We start from the raw sequence: 20,561 nt of genomic DNA, 5'->3' as shown, positions 1-20,561 counted from the left end.
TCCCTAACTTGGCAGCCTGGCTTTCTTCTGTATTTTTGTGGTATACAGATTGATAGACTGACTTTATCACCAGACTGAGATAAAAATGCCAGACATTTGCAACTGAGAGTAAATACACAGATTATCGTGTATGGAGCTTATTCTGTGTTCCTTTCCTAAGAGAAAGATGGAATGTTACTGTATTTTGTTAGCAGTTAATATACTATGTAGCATGTTTTTGTAAAGAAGCAGAATTGAATGAGTATTACTTTTTAAACACAAATTTTTGAAGCTTGATGGTTGTTTTCACTTAGTATCTCTTCCAGAACAGACAATAGTCCTGGATTAGTTCTGCAGGAAGCTGTGTCCTCTGTACTAAGTGTGCTGTTCCTAAAATTGTAAACCCTTGGGAATAATAGCAATAATGGTCGTATTATTTATTATGACCTTGGGCTGTACTCATCAGTTTTGACCTCTTTATTATGTGTAAGGATAAACTTGTAACAGTCTTAGTGGTCAACGTTAGTATGTGTTACAGGGATCATCCATGACAGCTGATGCTTAGAAATTAAGACATGGTGTATGCTCCGCCATGGGGCAGAGACAAGAGAAAGTCTTGTTTGACTCTGTGTCATGGAGATTTGCTTTCTGTGGAAAGTTTTGGTAATTATTGAGATAAAAATGTTATACCTTATAGTTTGCAATACAGCCCTCACTTTCTTATTCTGTGCCAAATTTCTGTTCCACACATTTCTATCCATGTCTTTTCTCAAGTAATCCTCAGTCTTTCTGGTTTGTACAGGTAGAAGTAGTGGCTAATGGGAGCTTAAGAGCCTCTCTTAACAGGCAAAAAACTATGCTGGGAAAGCGTGAAATGGACACAGCATATCTGAGTTATATAGGAAGTAGGAAAAGTGAGGCAACAAGCCATTTGTACTGATGATTAGACAGAACGGTCATACTATGATGTTAACCAAAAAAGAGAAGGGGGCTGGCTTCCTAAAGTGCTGCTTTCATTGTTAAATTAGTGTATATTACATCTACAGCAAGACCACTAATGTCAGCTGTGCCACATGTGGAAAAAAGCTGCTGTGAATCAAAATTCTACTGTTCTAAGCGAGAAAGTTTGTGTGTTGATGATTAGTTTATGTATGCTCACAGTTCGTGGCTCTGTGTCGTTCTTGCTCTGAATGCAGTTTGTGTGATTATGGAGACAGAGGCAAGCTGTCTTAATACTGTTAGTACACTGAGATGAGTGAGTCCCTAAATTATGTTTGAACAAGAGGACATTGGCAAGAGGGATCAATTACTTATTGTCTAGTCTTGGGCTGATCTATAGTACCTTTCTGTGGTTTGCTTATTAAGTAATATTTTTTTTATCAGTCCTGGGAAAGAATAATAAAAACAGATTGAGATGAACTCACGTATAAAGCAGCAACATGCTAAGTGTGTAATTATTATACAGGAAAGACATGGTGCTCTTGGAACGGGTACAGAGGAGGGCCACTAAGATGATCAGAGGGCTGGAGCACCTCTACTATGAAGAAAGGTTGAGGGAACCAGGGTTGTTCAGCTTGCAGAAGAGAAAGCTCCGGGGAGACCTCATTGTGGCCTTCCAGTACTTGAAGAGAGCATATAAAGAGGAAGGGGAACAGCTGTTTACAAGGGTGGATAGTGATAGGACAAGCAGGAATGGTCTTAAACTGAGAAGGGGAGATTTAGGTTAGATATTAGGAGGAAGTTTTTCACTCAGACGGTGGTGACGCACTGGGACAGGTTGCCCAAGGAGGCTGTGGATGCCCCATCCCTGGAGGCATTCAAGGCCAGGCTGGATGTGGCTCTGGACAGCCTGATCTGCTGGTTGGCGACCCTGCATATAGCAGGGGGGTTGCAATTAGATGATCATTGTGGTCCTTTTCAACCCAGGCCATTCTATGATACTGTGATTATCATTGCTACGATTTAAATGAATTCCTTTTAGAATGTTTCTTGCTTTCATGGAATGACACATTTCTGTATCAGAGTAAAATTGTAAAAGTAGCTCTATTTTTGCAAATGATTTGGATTTCTGCAGAAAAATACTGTCTTGTTTCCGCAGATTGCTAGGTGAGGGCTCGGTAGTGACTTCTAGTTCATCACTGCATGAGACTTTGATTCCCCTAGGGACGTATAGCGGCTGGGGAAAAAATACTTAGGATGTCACCTCTTCTCATTAGTAATTCAGCAGCTTTGCTTCTTTTGCTGTAGACGCTTTCATGTTTTAGGGAGGAAGGAGAGATAGGAGTTCTTGGTCTTCACTAAAAGAAAATTAATTAAATTTTCTTTCACTATATCTTGCCTGGTAATACTGAATTGAGAGAGAGAGTTTTTTTGTCTTACCATGAGTTCAAAGGGAAAAGCTGTGTTCCTTATTACTTACAGTAAGGTTTTATTTGGTATTAGGTGATTTTAAAAATTTATTTACTGTTTTGTTCTGAAGACTGCGTTCAAGGAGAAGATGTCCATCAAACTCTTGGGAGGTTGTATGTATCACTTTTATTAATGGGAATGTATAATGCTAGATCCAGAATGTGACTTCACTGCTAGCAGTCTTCTTTTACATCTTAGTGTTTTCTGTCAAGATAAGGATAAATGCATAGAAACATTTCAGATCAACAAAACGCTATCAATGAAGATATGAAGATATTTTATGTATCTTGCAGAACTTAGTATCTAACCTTGTTTTTCTTTAAATGTTGGGGAAGGTGGTTAAATGGGAAACTGAAATTATCGTGACTGATTTTGAGATGGTGTAATTTTAATTAACTAGTTGACTGAATAAAAAACAGTTAAATAGAATGGAAATGAATACGTTCCCTACATCCCGTCTTAACAAGAGCTGGCTACCAGTTTAGAAAAAGAGAGTGCATTTTGATTTTTGGTTTTTCATTTAGCTGTTTAATTAGTGATTTCTAGTTCTTCCAGTTATTATTGACTTAGTAGCCACTATAAACTTCTTCCTGGGTTTATATTCTGAAACTTAGTGGAAATAAAGGTAAAATCCTATGCCTTTTAAAATTGTGTGTGTGTGTGTGTGTGTGTGTGTGTGTGTGTGTTTTCTCAATTAAACCCCAGTATTCCTGAATTTGAGTTCTTCTTCCTTGAGTCCAAGTGGTTGAGCTTAAAGAATAAAAGTTCAAAAGCTCAAAAGCAGTAGGAATCTTTTTTTTTTTCATTCACTTCACTTTTATGTTCTGGTTGTAATTTATAGTATACTTGAGAGGTTTTAATAGTTTCCTGCTGTGATCTGGCTTTTCTAAGTGGAAGAACAGATGTGTACATTCAAAAGACAGCCTTGAGAACATAATCATGACTTAGAACTAAGAGAATGGGTGTGCTAACTCATTATCAAAGGATAAGATGGGGTGTGAACTTGCAGTACATCTACAGTAACTGCAATGTACAAATGTTTTTCTGTGATAAAAATAAGGTGCTTTATCCTTTGAAAAAAAGCTTTAAAACTCGCTTGTGCTTTTCATATTTTCTACTAGCTAAAATCAGACTTTCCAGAGCAGGTGGTACAGTAAATTCATATCCTCTGCTCTGAGACAACTTTTTTGTGCACCAGTGTCCAATGTGATAAGCTACCACTTGAGGCTGAGTAAAGATAAGTTAATGTGGAGTAATAGGCCGCATTACAGTTAGGTCAAGAAAATTGAGATACTTTGATTTTTTTAGATACTGTCTTTAAGCTAGGAATGCTACTATTTTTATGATAAAGAGATGGTGCTAAAATGAAATTTGTTGTGGCTGTGAGACAGTAAGTTCTATACATTAGACTTTAACATAATGGCTTTCTTATATTTTAAAGCTTATGTATAACAGTCTGACACTGATGAAGGTGGAAAAATGAGGAACAACTCATCTGAGCTTAATATATTCCCTCAATTTAAATATCTGAATTTTTAGCAGAATAGTGAAAAAACTGTTTATGTACATAAATGATTGTTTTATAATTTTAACACACAAATAAATCAATTAATTGCCACATTACTTAAAATCTGGTGTTTGCTTCTAGCTGTAAATCATCTAGAATGGTACTTATCTAGTATGTACAATCAGTTCAAAGACTTAAATTAATTTTTAAGTTCTAAAATGTTTCTCTCCTTTTTGTCTTGTTCTAGGATGTTTTTGTATTTAGACATGAACTTGCTCTTCTAAGAATATCTGCCTTTATGGGTATAATAATATTATGTGGAATAAGTGGACTCTTTTACACTCAGCTAATTGGTATTTTCACTGTAAGTATCTAATCCCTTAATTTTAGAAATACATATTCACTTTATTTTTGATAAAATTAATAAAAACAAAAAATCATATAGTATTTAAAGGACAATCTCTCACTATTTCCACTTATTCGTTATGTGGTTTATCAAGAATCTTGTCTTCAAGGAAATCTTAAGAAGCCTTCTGTCAAACCGGTGTCTAATAATTCACCTATCAAAGCAATTTCCTGATTTGTGTTAATAAAATAAAACCTTACATTGTTATGGATTGATAAAGCATACAAAGTCCTTACTTTGCTATATTTTGATATTTGTTTTTAATTTTAAACTCTTACATGCCATGGTCTCAGTATTTGTGACAGTGAGGCCTGCTGATAAATCATACATTTTGAGGAATACACTTTTTCTTAAGAATGTTAATAAACAAGCTTTCATATCTTCTCAGTTACTAAATTGTAGAATGAGACTGTATTACACTAAATTGTTACAGTACAAATTCATATTCTATACTTAAATGTATAGAAGGAAACGAGTAACCCGTAAAACCACTTCTACATGGAAAAGTTTCTTACTTAAATGAATTTAGTAATTTAATAAATATCTGTGAGAAGAAAGCACTTGTTGCTTCTGTGCATTCGAAATGAATCACTGCTAGTGAATCCTGTAAAATTGCATTAAGAATACATAGAAATGTTTAGAGTACTCCAGTGTTGAACAAAGATAGTGTTTCAGTCAGACCTCTACATATGTAAAAGAATGTATGATCTGGTTTGCCAGACACTTTTTAGACACAGTGAAGTACAAGATAACTGCGTCTTTATGACTACAGCTGATTGAGATCTACCTGAGAACTAATTCTGGCATTACCAGATGCATAATGGAAAACTTCTAGTTGTAATGTGTAATTCCTTTGTGAGGAATAAAGGAAACAATACCGTATAGTTTTGAAATCTTTTAGATAAAATAATATTGTTTCCATTGTGTTTTCTTTCTTTGAGTTACTGTCTTTTGATCCTTGTGTAACTGTTGCGAAAATAATGCGCTGTCTAGCAATCTTCTGGCATTCTACTCTCTCAACTCTAGCTCTGTTTACCCTTGCACCCCTTTGTTCGTGTGCCTGATTTCTGTTCCAGGGTCTAGCTGATAACTCAACTCTGTGTTTAAATGCCTGCACACATCTTTATGTCTGTGTACTTCAGAGTTTTGCCTTGTTAGGTATCAAGCTAAAGTGGTGCAGACATCTGGATTCTACTCCTTCTCCCGCTGGTGGAGGGAGACAGAAACTCAAGAATCATTAATGTTCGTATGCTGAATTGAGCATGTCTTTTGAGTCTGTTAAATGGCTATATGAGAAGAAACAAAAAGCCACTCTTTTAGTACTATGCCAAAACACAGACGTGATGCAGGAGAGAACAAAACAAAACCTACATGTATGGTTCAGTTCTGCCTGTTGCTGCCAGAAGCTACACTAAATTTCGGTACTATCAGTGTCCACCTATACTGTTAATGTACATGAAAGAAAAACTGAGTGAAACCAATTGTCAGACACACCTGAAACTTGGAACATTTGTATTTTGACACACGATACCTACTGCACTGCCTCTGTAATGCGCATGAACTCTAAGTACGTTCTTTCACCAGTCTGACTCCTTATGCAGTTAGGCTGCCACTGGCCTACAAAATAATAATGAAAAGCTGCATTCTCTGTGCCAGTTCTGTAGCATACTATGTTGTACATCCCATTGCACCTATTGAGCTGGCTACTGCCCTGAAACAGGTAGGAGCTGAAAATAATGTTTTCAAGATCAACCTCCTTTTCTGTGGGTTGTTGAGCCCCAGCATGCCTAGATAATTTCTTTTGTCATATTTGACAAACGAACACACCACAAAATTGCAGATACAGATAGACTATACAGTCTCTAAGAGTCAGACAGCAGAAGGTAAAGGTCTGAAGTAGGGCCTGTTACTGCACTCTGCCTGAAGTGGAACTTCTATGCTTGCTTTTTATGCACAGTGTTTTAGGTCTGGGATTACTGGGAAGTAGAAATCTGTAATTGGGATCTCTGTTCACCCCACGCGATTACTGTTGCATTGACTCACTGAATATAGGCTAGAAGGATCTTCTGAAGGATAAACCCTTTCTCAGAGCAGGGCCAGCTGCATAGAAAGGTTTATTCAGTGGTAGTCTCCTCTGTCAAATATATCCAAATACAGAAGCAACACAGCCTCCCTGTTTAACCCGTTTCAGTGTTTCAGTCCTGCTAGTCAAATTTCAAACAAAAAAACCCAATCTGTTGTTGAGTTTGTGCTTAGTCTGTAACTTGTGTCAGAAAATCTAACTGTACAGTATTGTAGTGTGGGGATTTGCTTTCTCTGTGAGCACTTCCCAAAAGTTTTGGGTAGCCAGTGGAAAAGGCAGATGAGAGGGCAGCAGGTGAGTACTTTCAAGGCTTCCCAAAGGCACTTGTGATGTTGTAACAGAGAAACAAAGTAAATGGATGTGTCCACCCACAGTGCTAGGTGCAACGTAGATGCATTTTTATGTCCTGTAGAAACAATAAAATATGGTCGCTTAGAAATAGTAGTAACATGTTTACCGTGTTGGAGTTCAGCACCAAGCATTCCTGCATGAATAGAGCAAATTTTATCTGAAGTGAACTCTATTTAAAATGATGAATTCATGATGAAATTTATTGTAAGGTACAGACAAAATAATTACCACAATTTAGACAATTAGAGACTAGTAGTGAAGGTTTGAGGTTATTTTAAAAGAAACGCAAGCATAGGCATGCACGGTTACTTTAATTGCTCTGATTCTTGAGATAATGCACTTGCTGAAACAGCACAGATATCTGCAAGTGGGATGGAAGAGAGCATGGGCCTCTGGCTAGATGAGCTAAGTAAGTTCAAGTTTGTTGGGTTTTATCTTTGTTATGTACCTGTATTTCAAATTCTGCCAAAATTGGATTTTGAAAGGTAAAAATGAAGATTTATCTAAATTTGACTCTTAGTGTAGTAGCAAAACTTTTTGGATCTCCATAAAATGAACTTGCAGGCAATCATTATATAACTTTCCAGACACCAAGCCAATAGTTTATATTTCCTGTCTCTAAATAAAAATAATAGAAGCACCTAAGGCTTACTGTCAGTCACACAGAAGAAACGTGCTATATGAAACCATAGTCTTCTTCCTTCTTTAGCATCATCAATAGTAAAGAGCTAGTACCTGAAATGACACCTTCTTGCTTCTGTATGCGTGGATGGTTTCCACAGTATGACGACTGCTCGAAGACAAATGATTGGAATGTAGCTCAGTTGTGAAGCAAGATAGGTACTCCCCAGTTTTCACAGCACTGTGGTGCTTGTACAGATTGTTCATGCTTGTAGAAGGAGAACTGCTAGTTTATCTTTTTTTTGCCACGGCAGCAGGACAGGTAAAGTTGAATGTATAGAATGCATTTGCATGTTGTTCCCTTTTTGTACGTCACTTTTCTGAGCAGAATTCCTCTTTTGGTAATTAAGCTATTATTGCTCAATAAGCCATATGATTTAAGAAATATTGGCATTTTCTCTCCTTGATGCTTTTTTTTCTGAAATCAGAAAGGTCTAACTCATGATGGAAAGAGCATACCCAAGATACTCAAATATGTTTGAAACAGAGCAGTAGCTAAAAACAGCAAAACATATTATGAAATGCAGGTGAGGTATTCTGCTTTGGGTGCTGACACTTGCTAAATTCCAGTGTTGCTGTGCAGTTGTCTGATCTGTCATTGTGCAAGTCTCCTTGGTTATAACAGTAGATCCTTTAATGTAAGAGTTCCTAAACTAAAAGGGGGTGTTATCTTCTGTTGTCCTCTATCAAGTGTGTTCAGTGGATACTGATAGATGCCTGGATAAAGCCTTGTCTCTGATAAAAATAAAACCATTGTAACTTGTGTACTTATGGCTCTTGTGCAAAGTGACTACCAGACCAAGTTACTCAGTATGCATTAATCTGTCGTATCTGTTCCATCTTTCTTATTGTGGTATTACTGCTGGAGTATCTTGAGCACACTGCTATTAATATGTCATCAAGGTTCAGGCAGTCAAAGAGCAGGGGAGGTGACTTCCCACAATGAGAGTAGAGCAGCTGGTTGGCAAAAACTGTCCTTAGAAGAACTTTTGACATGAATTATTCTCATGAACTGGGGAGCAGCTGAGGTGGCCACTTTATATGAGATTAGTGCTTTCTCTCTAGAAACTAGCATATGTGTAACACACTTGTAGCAGGAAGGGCACGTGGTTCTTGTCATTCTCCTGCAGTTCTTTCCCAAACCTCTGTTTGCCTTTACTCTCCTGATCTTCCTGAATTTTAGCACTTCTTCCTCTCTTGCATAAAAATAACTGAATTATTTCTAATTTAGAAATCTCTGAAACAAGGAGAAAATCTCAGATTGTAATTTAGAGGATGCTCTTCTTAAATTCTCAGCATAACAATTAGTTTTATTACTAACCATTTTTGTGCTTCTGAAGAGCTGGGTGGTAGAAATCAGTTTCACCCAAGAAGTAAGATCATGTAGTATTGAAGGCCTGCTTGTTTCCTGTGCATTACAATACCTTTTTCAGTCCTCTATTCCCTGTCATTGCTTGTCCGGCAAATTTAAGTTTTGTCTTTCTTAACAGGAGGTGAGTCAGTATTTGTAGATTTCTGGGCAGCAAAGGCAAGCTTAGAATAGTACAGTAAGTTAAAAAAAAAAAAAAAAATTTGTTCTTCTGCTGTGAATACTTATAATTGGTACCACTTAGTTCAGATGGCTTCTAGCTAGGACTCTCTCATGAGCAATTATTTCCCAATCACTGCAAGAAGAACAAGTTAACAATATAGCTCTAGTACAAGTGCTTCCAAACTACTTCATCAAGGCAGAGAGATGTTGAATATATTTGTTATTTGTTAGTTTGTTTTAAACCATAAAAATGGTATTTATATATAAATTAATGTTTTGCTTGAGACAGTTCCATTGTAGAAAAAAAATAAGTTTTCTACAAAAACATCCAAAGTATGCTGTTTCAAGTAACTACTGCTTACGCCCGTAAGCAGTACTGCAATGACAAATGCAGTGTTTGTTTAGGAAGAATATTTTGCACTGAACTTAAGAGCAAATCTCGAAGAGCAGATGTTACTTCATTTTATTTCCATTTACCTTCTTTTTTTCTGTAATTATCCTTATATCACATAATAAAATTTGATTAGAAGTTAAATAGTGTCCAGAAGCTTGTTTCCTTTCTGGAGACACATTTTCTTCACATTTTCTCTTACTGTTTTTTATGCACAACAGATATTTGTTTTCCTAGCAAAGTGCATATAAACCAAATTTATTCATATGAAAAGACATAAATTCACCAAGAGGAAATAAAAAAAGTCTTCTCATCAGCTATAGATTGCTTCAAATTTATGATTACAAGAGGTAAAGAGCTGTAATCTAGTCTTCTTTAAAAAGGTGAAACTGTCAGGTTACTTGAGTATGTATTTCTAAGGACCAGCCCTGGCATTTACACTTGTCTGTTTCGCTCATAGAATCATAGGATCCTGTTCCTGTTCTGCTTACAGAAATCAGTATTTATTTTATTTTTTCATAATTTCAACAGTTAAATGAAATAAAACACAGGTTTTATGAAATTAAGTTAAATGAAATAAAACAGTTAAAAACACATGTTTTTGACTGATATGGTAAGATTCTGACATATCAATTATATTTGATTCACAAGATATGACTGTAGTTCTGTACTACATTATACATTTAAATAATGTTTTATCTGATCATCTTGATATGTTGCAAAGCAACTCCTTTTTTAACACTTCTACTTTGTATCCAGTGAGGCTTTTAAGTTGCACCAGGCAGTACTAAAAATATTCGATTTTCTGGCCTGTTGTAAGGCGTGTGGTACCTTTTGCATATGTGAGGGCTGGGTTCTTCTCAAGATCTGCTCTGTTTTTTGTTTTGTCGGCTGCCACCTGTCTAAAGCAATCAGTTCTCTCTTTCTCTTCCTCTGTACAAAAGGAAAATCCCATCTTCCCATGTATGGTGGAAGGTAACAGGATAATCAGTTCAGCAGTGATCCTCTGATGTCATTGTGGGAGCCCTGTAAAAGCGGATTATCTGTGACCCAGATAAAATAATTAGAAATTACTCGGACACTTACAAATAACGGATCTACTAATCTCATTTCCAAAGTTAAAAAAGGTCTGTCTCTCAACATAACACTACCAGATGTTTCAGTTAAACAGCATCCTTTGCAGAGACTAATCTGAACCCTAATTTTAAAGGATTACCTTTGATTGTTTTTTATTTCAAACTCTAAACAGTTAGCGTTTTCATTTTTCCATATGTTCAAACAAACCGTATGAACTTATATACATTTTCTTTATTTTTCCATTATGGTCCATCAAGTAGGATTTTCTGTGATTTTAAGCCTATATAGCAGGTACACACTTTTTTTTAAAATTACTTAGTAAGTAACTTGTTCTTCTGGGACAAAACTATGTAATGGATGGACTTCTATAAATTTAATAGATACCACATGTTCTTTATGCAAGGGAGCATATGTATTATCATAACCTAAGTGGACAGTGACTTTATTAATTTAATTAATGCTGCCGGGGTTTCCTGTTAATTGATAGTTTGAACAGTGCACCGTGATATACCAGTATCCTGGAGCCTCAACGCTATGTGGATGTGGTAGAGAAATTTCCCTTCATTTGCCTTGAGGAGGATGGAAAGGAAAACAGTTTAACAGCTGGTGTTCAGCAGTCTGTCCGGTGTACAATATGATGCCTATCCACATAAATTTGTCTCTTTAGAAGCATGTTTGAGTGTTGATATTTGTTACGTACTATCTTGTATTGTTGTTGCAGTGTTTCTCCTTTTTGCCTTCAAGTAGCAAATGTATTTCAGTGGTATTTTTGTTGTCAGGCTGAACAGATATATCTCAACATGGACATCCTAAACTTACTAACCCATAACAATTGAACTTCTTACTGTGACTGATACAGTGAGAATGTATTGAGGAACATTGTTCATTTTAATCAGGGTTTCATTTATTTTATATTTATTAAAGAAAAGAAAGCAACTTTCATTTTAAGCAAATGAGATAAGTGGAAGTTGCAGAAATTAATTTTTTGTTTTTATCCTAAAGAAATATTTTCAAGCACTTAATTCCTTAAAAAGTATCATTTCATGTAATAACACAATGTAAAATGAAATACAAATAATAAAAAAAAAGGAGAAAAACAAATATAATTCCATGTAGAATCAGCATCAGGCAAAATTTTACCCGAGATGAAACAAAATAATGCAATGTAGGTGAATTTATTCTATGAACAAAATCAAAAGGCTGTTAAATTCTTTCCATATTTTACAGTGTTGATTCATTACTGTTTTACTGTTTAATATATTGCAAGCACGAGTTTTGTAGTTGTGCTAAAATGCTTTTTTCTTGAGAAATAAGTGTCTCGTAGTTAAAAAGTATTTGTAATCATATCTTTAATCAGATAATCTATTAAATACTATTTTGATGAGTGAAATAATAAGAGCTTTTTTTTTTTTTTTTCCCCAAGGATGGCAGAAAAGTAATCAAAGAACTATTAATCCTCATAATTAAGTTTAGCACAGAAGAAATTGGGGTTTAAAATTAGGAAATCAGGATTCCTAGGCAAGCATATACTTTACCCGGTTATAATAAACTGTGAAATACAAATTGTAGAGGAAGAACAGAAAGCGTTTATGTATAAACCCAATTAATAATTTCAAATCAGAAATGCAATGGAAAATAAGTTCATGTGAACCCTGTCAGCCTGTGTCTACTCCATTCTTCTTATCCATTCTCCTTTTCCTGTCTCCACTTTTAATCTGCTGATACATAAATCTCCTATTAGAAGACTACATAAAGTCCAATAAATTAATTGGTTAGGAATTAATTGGTCTTGGTCTTTGAATGAGACTTTGCTAACTGTTTAAATTGAATCTCTAACTTATTTTTCTCAAACTGAGAAGGAATTAGATTAATTTTTAAGGAAATATATCCTGCCAATCTAGAAGTCTATGTACTTTCCATCGAAATAAAACTTTAATTTCCTTTAAAAAGCTCTCTCATGAGCTATTTAAAGTATCAAAATAAATTGAAGTGTAAAACATCCAAAGTGGCAGAAGATCTCATCTGTTTTAAATCATGGCATGTTTTTAGGTAAATTGAGAATACTTTTATTGAGAAGCATTATTTACATTAGTTTTAGAGAAGTGCAGTACTTTGAAAATTTAGTCAAAGTTATTTTATATTTTGCAAGAAAGCAAGAAAAATACCACACCAATAATATCCACTTCACTGCCCAGGGAAGAAGTCCTGATATAACTCTATAATTTTTCTAATTAATAAGAGAAGTACCTTGGAACAGCTTAAAATAAGTAACTATAATAACAATATATGCCCTTTCTCAAGACCAAGTGCATGGTTGTCAAATTCAGACATGAGACAATTAAATTGACTTCAGTGTGAGGACAGCCAATGGCTAGCTTTGCAAAGCATTTTTTTCCTTAATATTTTTTTCTTTTATTGTTATGTATCAAGAAATATAGTGTGCATGTTTTGTCATGTGTTTTGCGGTCAAGCAGGCACCTGCACCTGACACACCGTGGATTTGAAATAGACTGGGGAAATGTTTGTTCCATCTTCTTTGCAGATGCACTCCTAATTTGTTGTCATGTTTTCTTTCGCTGAATTATTTAGTAATAACTGACAAATACATAAGAAGTCTTATAAACACAATGCATCAGAGACTAGAAGTGTGTAGGAATATTCCTTACACATATACCATAGCTTCTTTTTTTTTCATTTTGCATGCAGTTCTCTGATATAAGGATTTTAAAACATAGAAGCTAGAACTCAACTAGTAATTTTCAAACTGAACCTGATATTGACAAAATTAATTGTATTTTCTTAACTAAGAATTCGAGATTAAGAAAACAATGCTAAAAAGTAGCCATATATAAAATCAAAATGTAATTAATGCCAACATGGGAAATCTATGAAGTTCTTTTTGTGAGATGCTCAGTGTTTAGTATTCCTCAACTGCTCACCTGCCATTTCCATACAAACAAGAAAAGATAGGTAGAAGGAATGACAAGTTGATGGATTATTCAGATAGAGTGGTACTTCCACGAGAAAGCAATGGTTGCAAGTTCAGGAAGACTTGCAAAAAGTTTTGTTTGTTTTTCCTCTTTCTACGTAATCATACTTCCAAGCTAATTTTTAGATTTCTAGATATTTGAAATTAATCAATTAAGAAAGTGGGGCTTACTGCTTGTCTTCTTCTAATATGAGAATTAAATAAAACTGCATCGATTGTGCATCACTTCAAGCAAGTACAGAAGTAAAACTGAACTAAAGGTTGTGGCTACATGACATGGAGTTAATTCTGTGAGTTATGAATTACTGCTTCTCCTTTGGAAAACATGAACCACTTAGAGGAAAATATTTCTTCCATGTGCTTGCTCCATCATAAATTAGTTCATGATGAATCTCATTCTATATCACAATTTGTAAAACAGTGCATGGGATCTTTTTTGAAACCTCTTTTTTGAGGCAGCTGATTATACTTATTAAAAATATGGATGTGAAAGATTTCTTTTTCATTCATTTGCAAATTAATCTTAAGTCCACAGAATTCTCTCAATGCTCCTATCATTCCTAACAGAATTAGCTGTTGCAGTAGCTTACTTAGAGCAGGCAAGCTGCTCAACTTGTAGTAAGTCCTTAACGACAAAAAAAAAAAAACCAAACCAAACCAAAACAAACAACCCACTAACCCAGAAACAACCTCAATGAGAAAACAACCAAACGTTATATCTCCTCGTCAGAATCTGAGCACTTTTCCCTTTGTTGCCTTTTAAAGTTATACACTGTTAATGATTTCTGTGTTTATTTCCTCAGATTTCTTTTGCCTTTCTCACTAGGTTATGATTTTTATTTTTTTTTCTCCTTTTAGACACTTATTGGTGGGTGTGTGTCTGAATAGCCAGGTGTTTCCAATCGCTTTGGGGACCACATGACCCATTGTGTAAAACTGATCGTTTCCTCATTAGTCAATTTTGACTTAGTGTAAAGTCAGTATTTTTCTTGAAGATAGAGGTTACTAGGTCTCAGTAGGTATAACAAGGTGGTTCATACCACGTGATGTCAGACTGCCAACTCCTTAGAACATTTAAACATCAGCGTTGGTTATGAATCTGAAAAAAAAAAACAACCCAAAAATTCTTAGAAGTCTTCTATTAATAGTAATCCAAGCTGATAGTATATGCAGACAGACAAAGCCTCTTAGGCTGAATGCAGTAATGCCGATGTTGTAATAAAGCCTTTGTATGCATTAAATGCACAAGTAACTGAGGTGATATTCTGATTGAAAGCCATTCATGAGATACGTTAATGAACAGGATACATTCAGAAGAAGAGTGGTTATTCTGGTCCTCCTGGTCCTTCTTTTCTTTTCTAAAAGAAGAATATATCTCCCTTTCCTTCCTCTTCCATCTCCAGAGGGGCTGCTGAGTTTCCTGGGGTGCTGTGAAGTTTCACTTTCATGTGAAAAGGTAAATTGGTTCACTGTCAAATTAAAATACATTTCAAATGAGCCCAGCTGTTTGGCAGTGGTGTTGGGAGAGGGAAGCAGGGGGGGAATTTGGGTAAGTTAGTCTCCAGCAGTTGTTAAGTAGCTAAACTTCAAAGAGAGATGTTTCCTCCTGTTCCCTCAAGCACTAGCTCACAGCTATTAAAATGTGTCTATAAAGATTTTTTTTTTAATACGTTCTGAAAAGGTATCCCAGAAACAAAAGATTGGCTGTTTAGTCCAGTTCTTTTACTGTAAAGTAAAAGGATGATAAAGTATATTCTAGAACTTTAATGCAAGAAGAAGGAAAGAAAGGAGTATTTTCTTTGACTTCCTATCCAAATAAAATGCTTAGTATGTTTGAAAGATTTGGAAGTTTGACAGTCTTTTCTTGTGGACACTTTCGGCAGGTCCTATTGTAGTGCTTTTTGCACGTGGCAGAGGTTTGCTTTTTTGACACAAGCACACACTGAGCATCCTTCAGTTCTCAGTGCCATGACGACAACTAAGGAGAAATACTGCTCTCCCCCCACTCCATCTCCTAACAGGAAATTATTCTAAAAATCTCAAATACAATGTTTTAGGTAGCACTACAAACACATTAATGAACAGACCATGTGGAGAAAGAGTAAGAGGCTGTGCTTACTGTATTAGTTTGTTACTGAGTATCTGCATCCAAAGCTGTTTTAAGATTCCTTTTGTGTAATGGTAATGTAAATCCTTGATAGCTGGAAATCAGTTATAGTCTGGACTAGCATAGCACTGTCTGAAAACATTAGTTAACAGTCAGTGCTTTCAAACATACCATCAGATAGACAGCTTGAGGTGACGAGAAGATAATTCCCAGTGATATTTTTGCAGTTATGGAAGGGGCATGTCGTGAAACCACTGTTATAACCTCATTAATGTGTAATGGAAGTAATATCTGTGCTTATTTATTCAGTTGTTTGTGATCTTCATTCGTCAGAAAAGAACAAGACAAAAAGCTAGGCCAAGGAAACAAAATATTCTTCGGCTGTGCAGCCCAGTCCTGTTGTAATGGGGAAAATGTCTTCTAATGCTTTCTTGCTGCTACCAGTGGAAGGTGAGGGGAGGGAAGGCAGGCTGATATGCTAGACAGGACCATAGGGTTTATGGGAATTGGAATAAAAACCATTATTTACAATTTGCTGTCTCTTTTCTGGTCCTCTCTCACTCTTGAGCAGTTGTTCAAATCCGCCTAATGGTGGGTCCAGAATGGATTTATATCATCTGCTCAGGGCATGCCTTTTTGACAGAAACAAAGAGAAAAATTTTCTTCCTGGTAGGTTGGAGTAAGAATAGGCAACTTCTCTCCTGTGCAGGAGTGAATGTAGAGTTCAGCAGGTAGGCCAGAGGGCAGAATTTAAATTTGTGCAGTTTAGCAGTAAAGGGATCCTCTTCCAAAACTGCTCATGGTCAGGAAGAAGATTTAGAAGATGGAAGTTTGACTAGGGGAACTGAGCACATCTACGTGTCAGTGAAGTAGGGATGCTACAGAGTTTCCCTTGTTACATCCCAATAACATTTTACCAGTGCCCTTCAGATGCTCGTGAAAGATGGTAGCAGAATCCCAGCAGTGCCTGTACTGAACTGAATGCAGTGGATGGCAAGAACAGCCAAGGAGCACAGTTTTATTGCTAGGTAGTGTTTCCAGATGACTTAATGAAGTCACAGCCTAATTAAGCCACATCCTTTGCATCTCTGGATGGCTGGGATAATAAAGGCAAGCTCTCAGTTTCATTCAAATGCTGTTGTAATCTGACAGGTGCATTATGTACATGCCTAAAGACTGAAGATTGAAGGGAAATATCAAGCTGCCATGACAAGAAGATGGAACCATGAAAAATATTTAAATTATTGTATTTTGGATCTGATTAATGATTTTGGGCCATAATGAACTGTGGCAGTGCTTGGAAACACTAATTCTGCTGGAGTTGAAGTGATACTTATCTACAAAGCAAGCTTTTCATTAAATACATGTGTGGAACTGAGAGAAAAGCACTATTGTTTGTAGTTTTAGAAGTTTTATTTGGAGATGATCAAAGCTTAAATTGATCTATTGGTTACAAAACCTGGTGACTTATTAAGTTAATTATGATCATGAAAGCATGATTTTGTTTACTCTTAGCAGAAGGGGCATCTTCATTCTGGATATTGTTTATTTTTTGATGAGTTTTAAAATAATCATATTTACTTCTAACACGTAACTCTAGAAACTGAAATGACTGGTATATTCTTAGCATTTGATTTTTTGTTTGCATTATGTTTGCATTATGATACTCGTTAAGATCAGTATTGCAACCATTTCTTACTAGTTCCTTCTTTTCAAAGTACTACTTCCGTTAATGGTTCAATTTTATTAAGGTATAAATGTATTTAGTTCCTGTGGTTATCTCAGTGGACTACTCCAGGTCTAGAATGAGTGCTTATGAAAAATATGGCAAGAGTTTACTTTGTGCACGCTACTTCTGAATGTCTTGTGAATTAATTGTAATATCTGAATTTATTTGAACTTTAATAATGCTGTCGTTTTTGTTAATATTCTGTGGTGTGTGCTATCACTGTAAAATTACATGACCTAATGTTACATCGTGTTCATCATATTCGTAAAAATCACTTGACAAACTGAATAAATTTGTTGTGCATATAGTCATAGAATCATAGAATCACAAGGTTGGAAATGACCTGTAAGATTATCTAGTCCAACCGTCTTCTCATTACCACTGCTACTAAACCATATCTCGCAGCTCCTCATCCAGACGACTCTTGAACACTTAATCTCACAGCTTTCACAACTGTAAAAATGAATATGAGTAATATGAGTAATGGAATACGAGTAATATGTGACCTACTGGATGAAAGTCAAAGCATCATATGCTTATAATTGTTCCCTGCTTTATTTATTTCCTTTCAGAATGGCATGTTAATGTATAGGAATATAAAGAAATAGTTTTCAGTCTGTTTTCTTTTCTTCAACAGGACACAACAAGCATAGAGAAAATGTTGAACTGTTGTGAAGATATGTAAGTGCTGTAAACTTTCTACATTTATTTGCTGAAGGAGTAGCTGCTTGTTTGATTGTGTGAGAGGCGAGGAACTGAAGGCACTGTTTAAATTATTTTGTATGTTAGTGTACCCAGTGATTCCTATCTCTTGCAGTAGCTCTCTAATCCTATAATAATTGGTTTTATACAAAGCAGACACACATTATTCTTTTTCCTTTCTGACAATAGATGAATGAAATTGCATTTTCTTAGAAAAATATAGATGAAAAATCATTTGTTTGACATACATTTCATTGATTCTGAGGTTCTCCTCTGCTTCAAAAAATTACCTTTAGCTGATCGATGACATAGATAATTTCTGTTTTCTGAAGCTGAGTTTCAGCTGCATGCAACAGTGGAAAAAACTCCAGTAATAGATCCCTAGCCAACATGTTTTGTTTTAGCTGACTGAAGTGCACCATGGGAGTGCTGTCTTTCACTAATAATGCTGTCTTCTGTAGATCGAGGCCCCGAAAGCCATGGCAGCAGACCTTCTCAGAAGTTTTTGGCACTCGCTGGAAGATCCTGTGGTTTATTCCTTTCAGACAGAGGCAACCACTGCGAGTTCCCTACCACTTTCCCAATCACGTCTAAACGGATGGTGGGCACAGATGGTTCCTCCATGCTGGAAGTGCGTTACAGGTTTTATGATGATAGGACTGTGACAGTCTTCAACTCAATTAAAAACTACCCACCAATTGTAGACATCACAGCGTGTCCCAAAATTTATTTTAACTGTGGTCTTGATTCTGGTCTGAAATTAATATATTTTGTGTGTTTACATTTAGATATATTCACTTTCAAATTAGCTTTCCTAAAGGATTTCATTTGCCTTTGAAGTTAATAGTAAAAATGAATGACTGGAATGCAGTCTTAGAGTATTTGTTTGCTAATAATGACTCTTTCTTTTCTTTTTTTTCCTCTGGTAGGAAACAATGAAGTTTACATTGATTGTTAGCTTTCCCACTAAGTGTCTTAATTTTTTTTTTTTTTTACTTTTTTTTTATCTGTAGGTCTTTTAGATAATATTGAGGTCTTTGTTTCTGCTGCATGTGTTTAAAATTCTCCTATACTGCCATTTATTTGTGATGCATGATTTTAACCATGCAGCACTGCACTATAAAAGATAGCATTTAAAAAAAGGAGACGTTTTCCTAAACTTTTGTCTGAGAAGTTATATGTATATGTTTAACATGCATATGTTTATATAGAGAGATCTTACATTTTACAGTCATCCTTCTGAATAGATGTAGTCTCAGTGGAAAATATTAATGTATTTATGTCAGCAAAAGCTATGAAAAGCCACAGGGTAAAATATGCAGATGTAAAGCATGTTTTCCCTAATACCACAAGGACTTCTTTGCAATAATTCAACAACAACAACAAAATTGTATGGTACATATACAAGAATGATTTCTTTTTAAAAATGCATATTTAATTTGTCAGCATAATGTACCATAAGAGATAGTATATTGTCGCTAGAGTAATGAACATTTTACATTTTCTCTTCCTTAGTCACAGTTAGCTGGAATTGGTTTAGGTTTTTATAAATGGGAAGTATTTGTGAAAATACTTAAAAATATTTATATAGAGATACAGATATTTGCTACTAAAAGGGATAGTGTACTATACTGATTACCATAGCTTGTTTTGGGCCCTTTATTTACAGAAGTAATTAACCAAAGAAAGCATAATTGCATTGTGGTGAAATGACAATGATTCCCAAAACTGGCTTGACTTTTGTAATTATGTAATTTATGATAGCATTGTATATCTGTACAAATGCTAGCATGAGATACTGATGATTTTTGAAAGTTCTGTGAATTTTCATGGGAGATTCACAGCTGCAATGCCTATGGTGTTTGTTGTCTACTCTAACAGGACCAGGATCCACTTTAAATTAATCACAAATTAATCACCTTAGAATTTTTTTATAGAATCACAAGGTTGGAAAGATCATCTAGTCCAACCGTCCTCCCATTACCATTCCTACCACAAGCTACTAAACCATACCTCGTTGCTCCTCATCCAGACGCCTCTTGAACCCTGCCAGGGATGGTGACAGGTTAGATATTAGGAGGAAGTTTTTCATTCAGAGGATGGTGATGCACTGGAACAGGTTGCCCAAGGAGGCTGTGGATGCCCCATCCTTGGAGGCATTCAAGGCCAGGCTGGATGTGGCTCTGGGCAGCCTGGTCTGGTGGTTGGCGACCCTGCACTAGCAGGGGGTTGAAAATAGGTGATCATTGTGGTCCTTTTCAACCCAGGCCATTTAATGATTCTATGATTAAATGACAGCCAAGTGATGGTAATTCTCAAAGGCACAGACTCAGAGTATACATCTCAAATATCTCTGAATTTGCAGAGAATCAGTAAATTTGCAAACAGTCCATTGAAAGTGAAGGGCTAAATTTGTCATGAATGCTATTCATAATGAATTTTTAGATCTGCTCTTTAAAATGTTAATACAGTCACTGCTTATGGTGGATGTTCCTTTACTGAATTAACAGTTTTGATCATTGAAATTGCTAAAAGAATCATCTTAAAATTACTTTAGTTTTAACCTTTTTCTGAGCTTTTAACGTGTGAACTGACTTCCCTTCGCTCTTTAAAAATAAA

The 20,561-nt window shown here is 35.6% G+C and overlaps 2 protein-coding genes across 2 annotated transcripts in view; both read left to right on the top strand.

Moving 5' to 3' along the window:
• The window catches only part of LOC104915027 (FRAS1-related extracellular matrix protein 1-like), a 197,618-nt gene that overhangs the window by 73,987 nt on the left and 103,070 nt on the right, over positions 1-20,561 (top strand). The gene's annotated exons all lie outside the window — the stretch shown is intronic.
• On the top strand, positions 4,120-18,823 carry LOC104915026 (palmitoyltransferase ZDHHC21-like). Its single transcript, XM_019610476.2, has 3 exons — positions 4,120-4,259; positions 17,878-17,921; positions 18,404-18,823. Exons 1-3 carry the CDS (start codon positions 4,194-4,196, stop codon positions 18,534-18,536), a joined length of 243 nt encoding a protein of 80 aa, XP_019466021.1. The 5' UTR covers positions 4,120-4,193; the 3' UTR covers positions 18,537-18,823.

The sequence above is a fragment of the Meleagris gallopavo genome, chromosome Z, assembly GCF_000146605.3.
Source record: "Meleagris gallopavo isolate NT-WF06-2002-E0010 breed Aviagen turkey brand Nicholas breeding stock chromosome Z, Turkey_5.1, whole genome shotgun sequence".
Taxonomy (NCBI): domain Eukaryota; kingdom Metazoa; phylum Chordata; class Aves; order Galliformes; family Phasianidae; genus Meleagris; species Meleagris gallopavo.
Note: the sequence above shows the minus strand (reverse complement) of the source record. Positions and strands in the feature narration are given on the sequence as shown.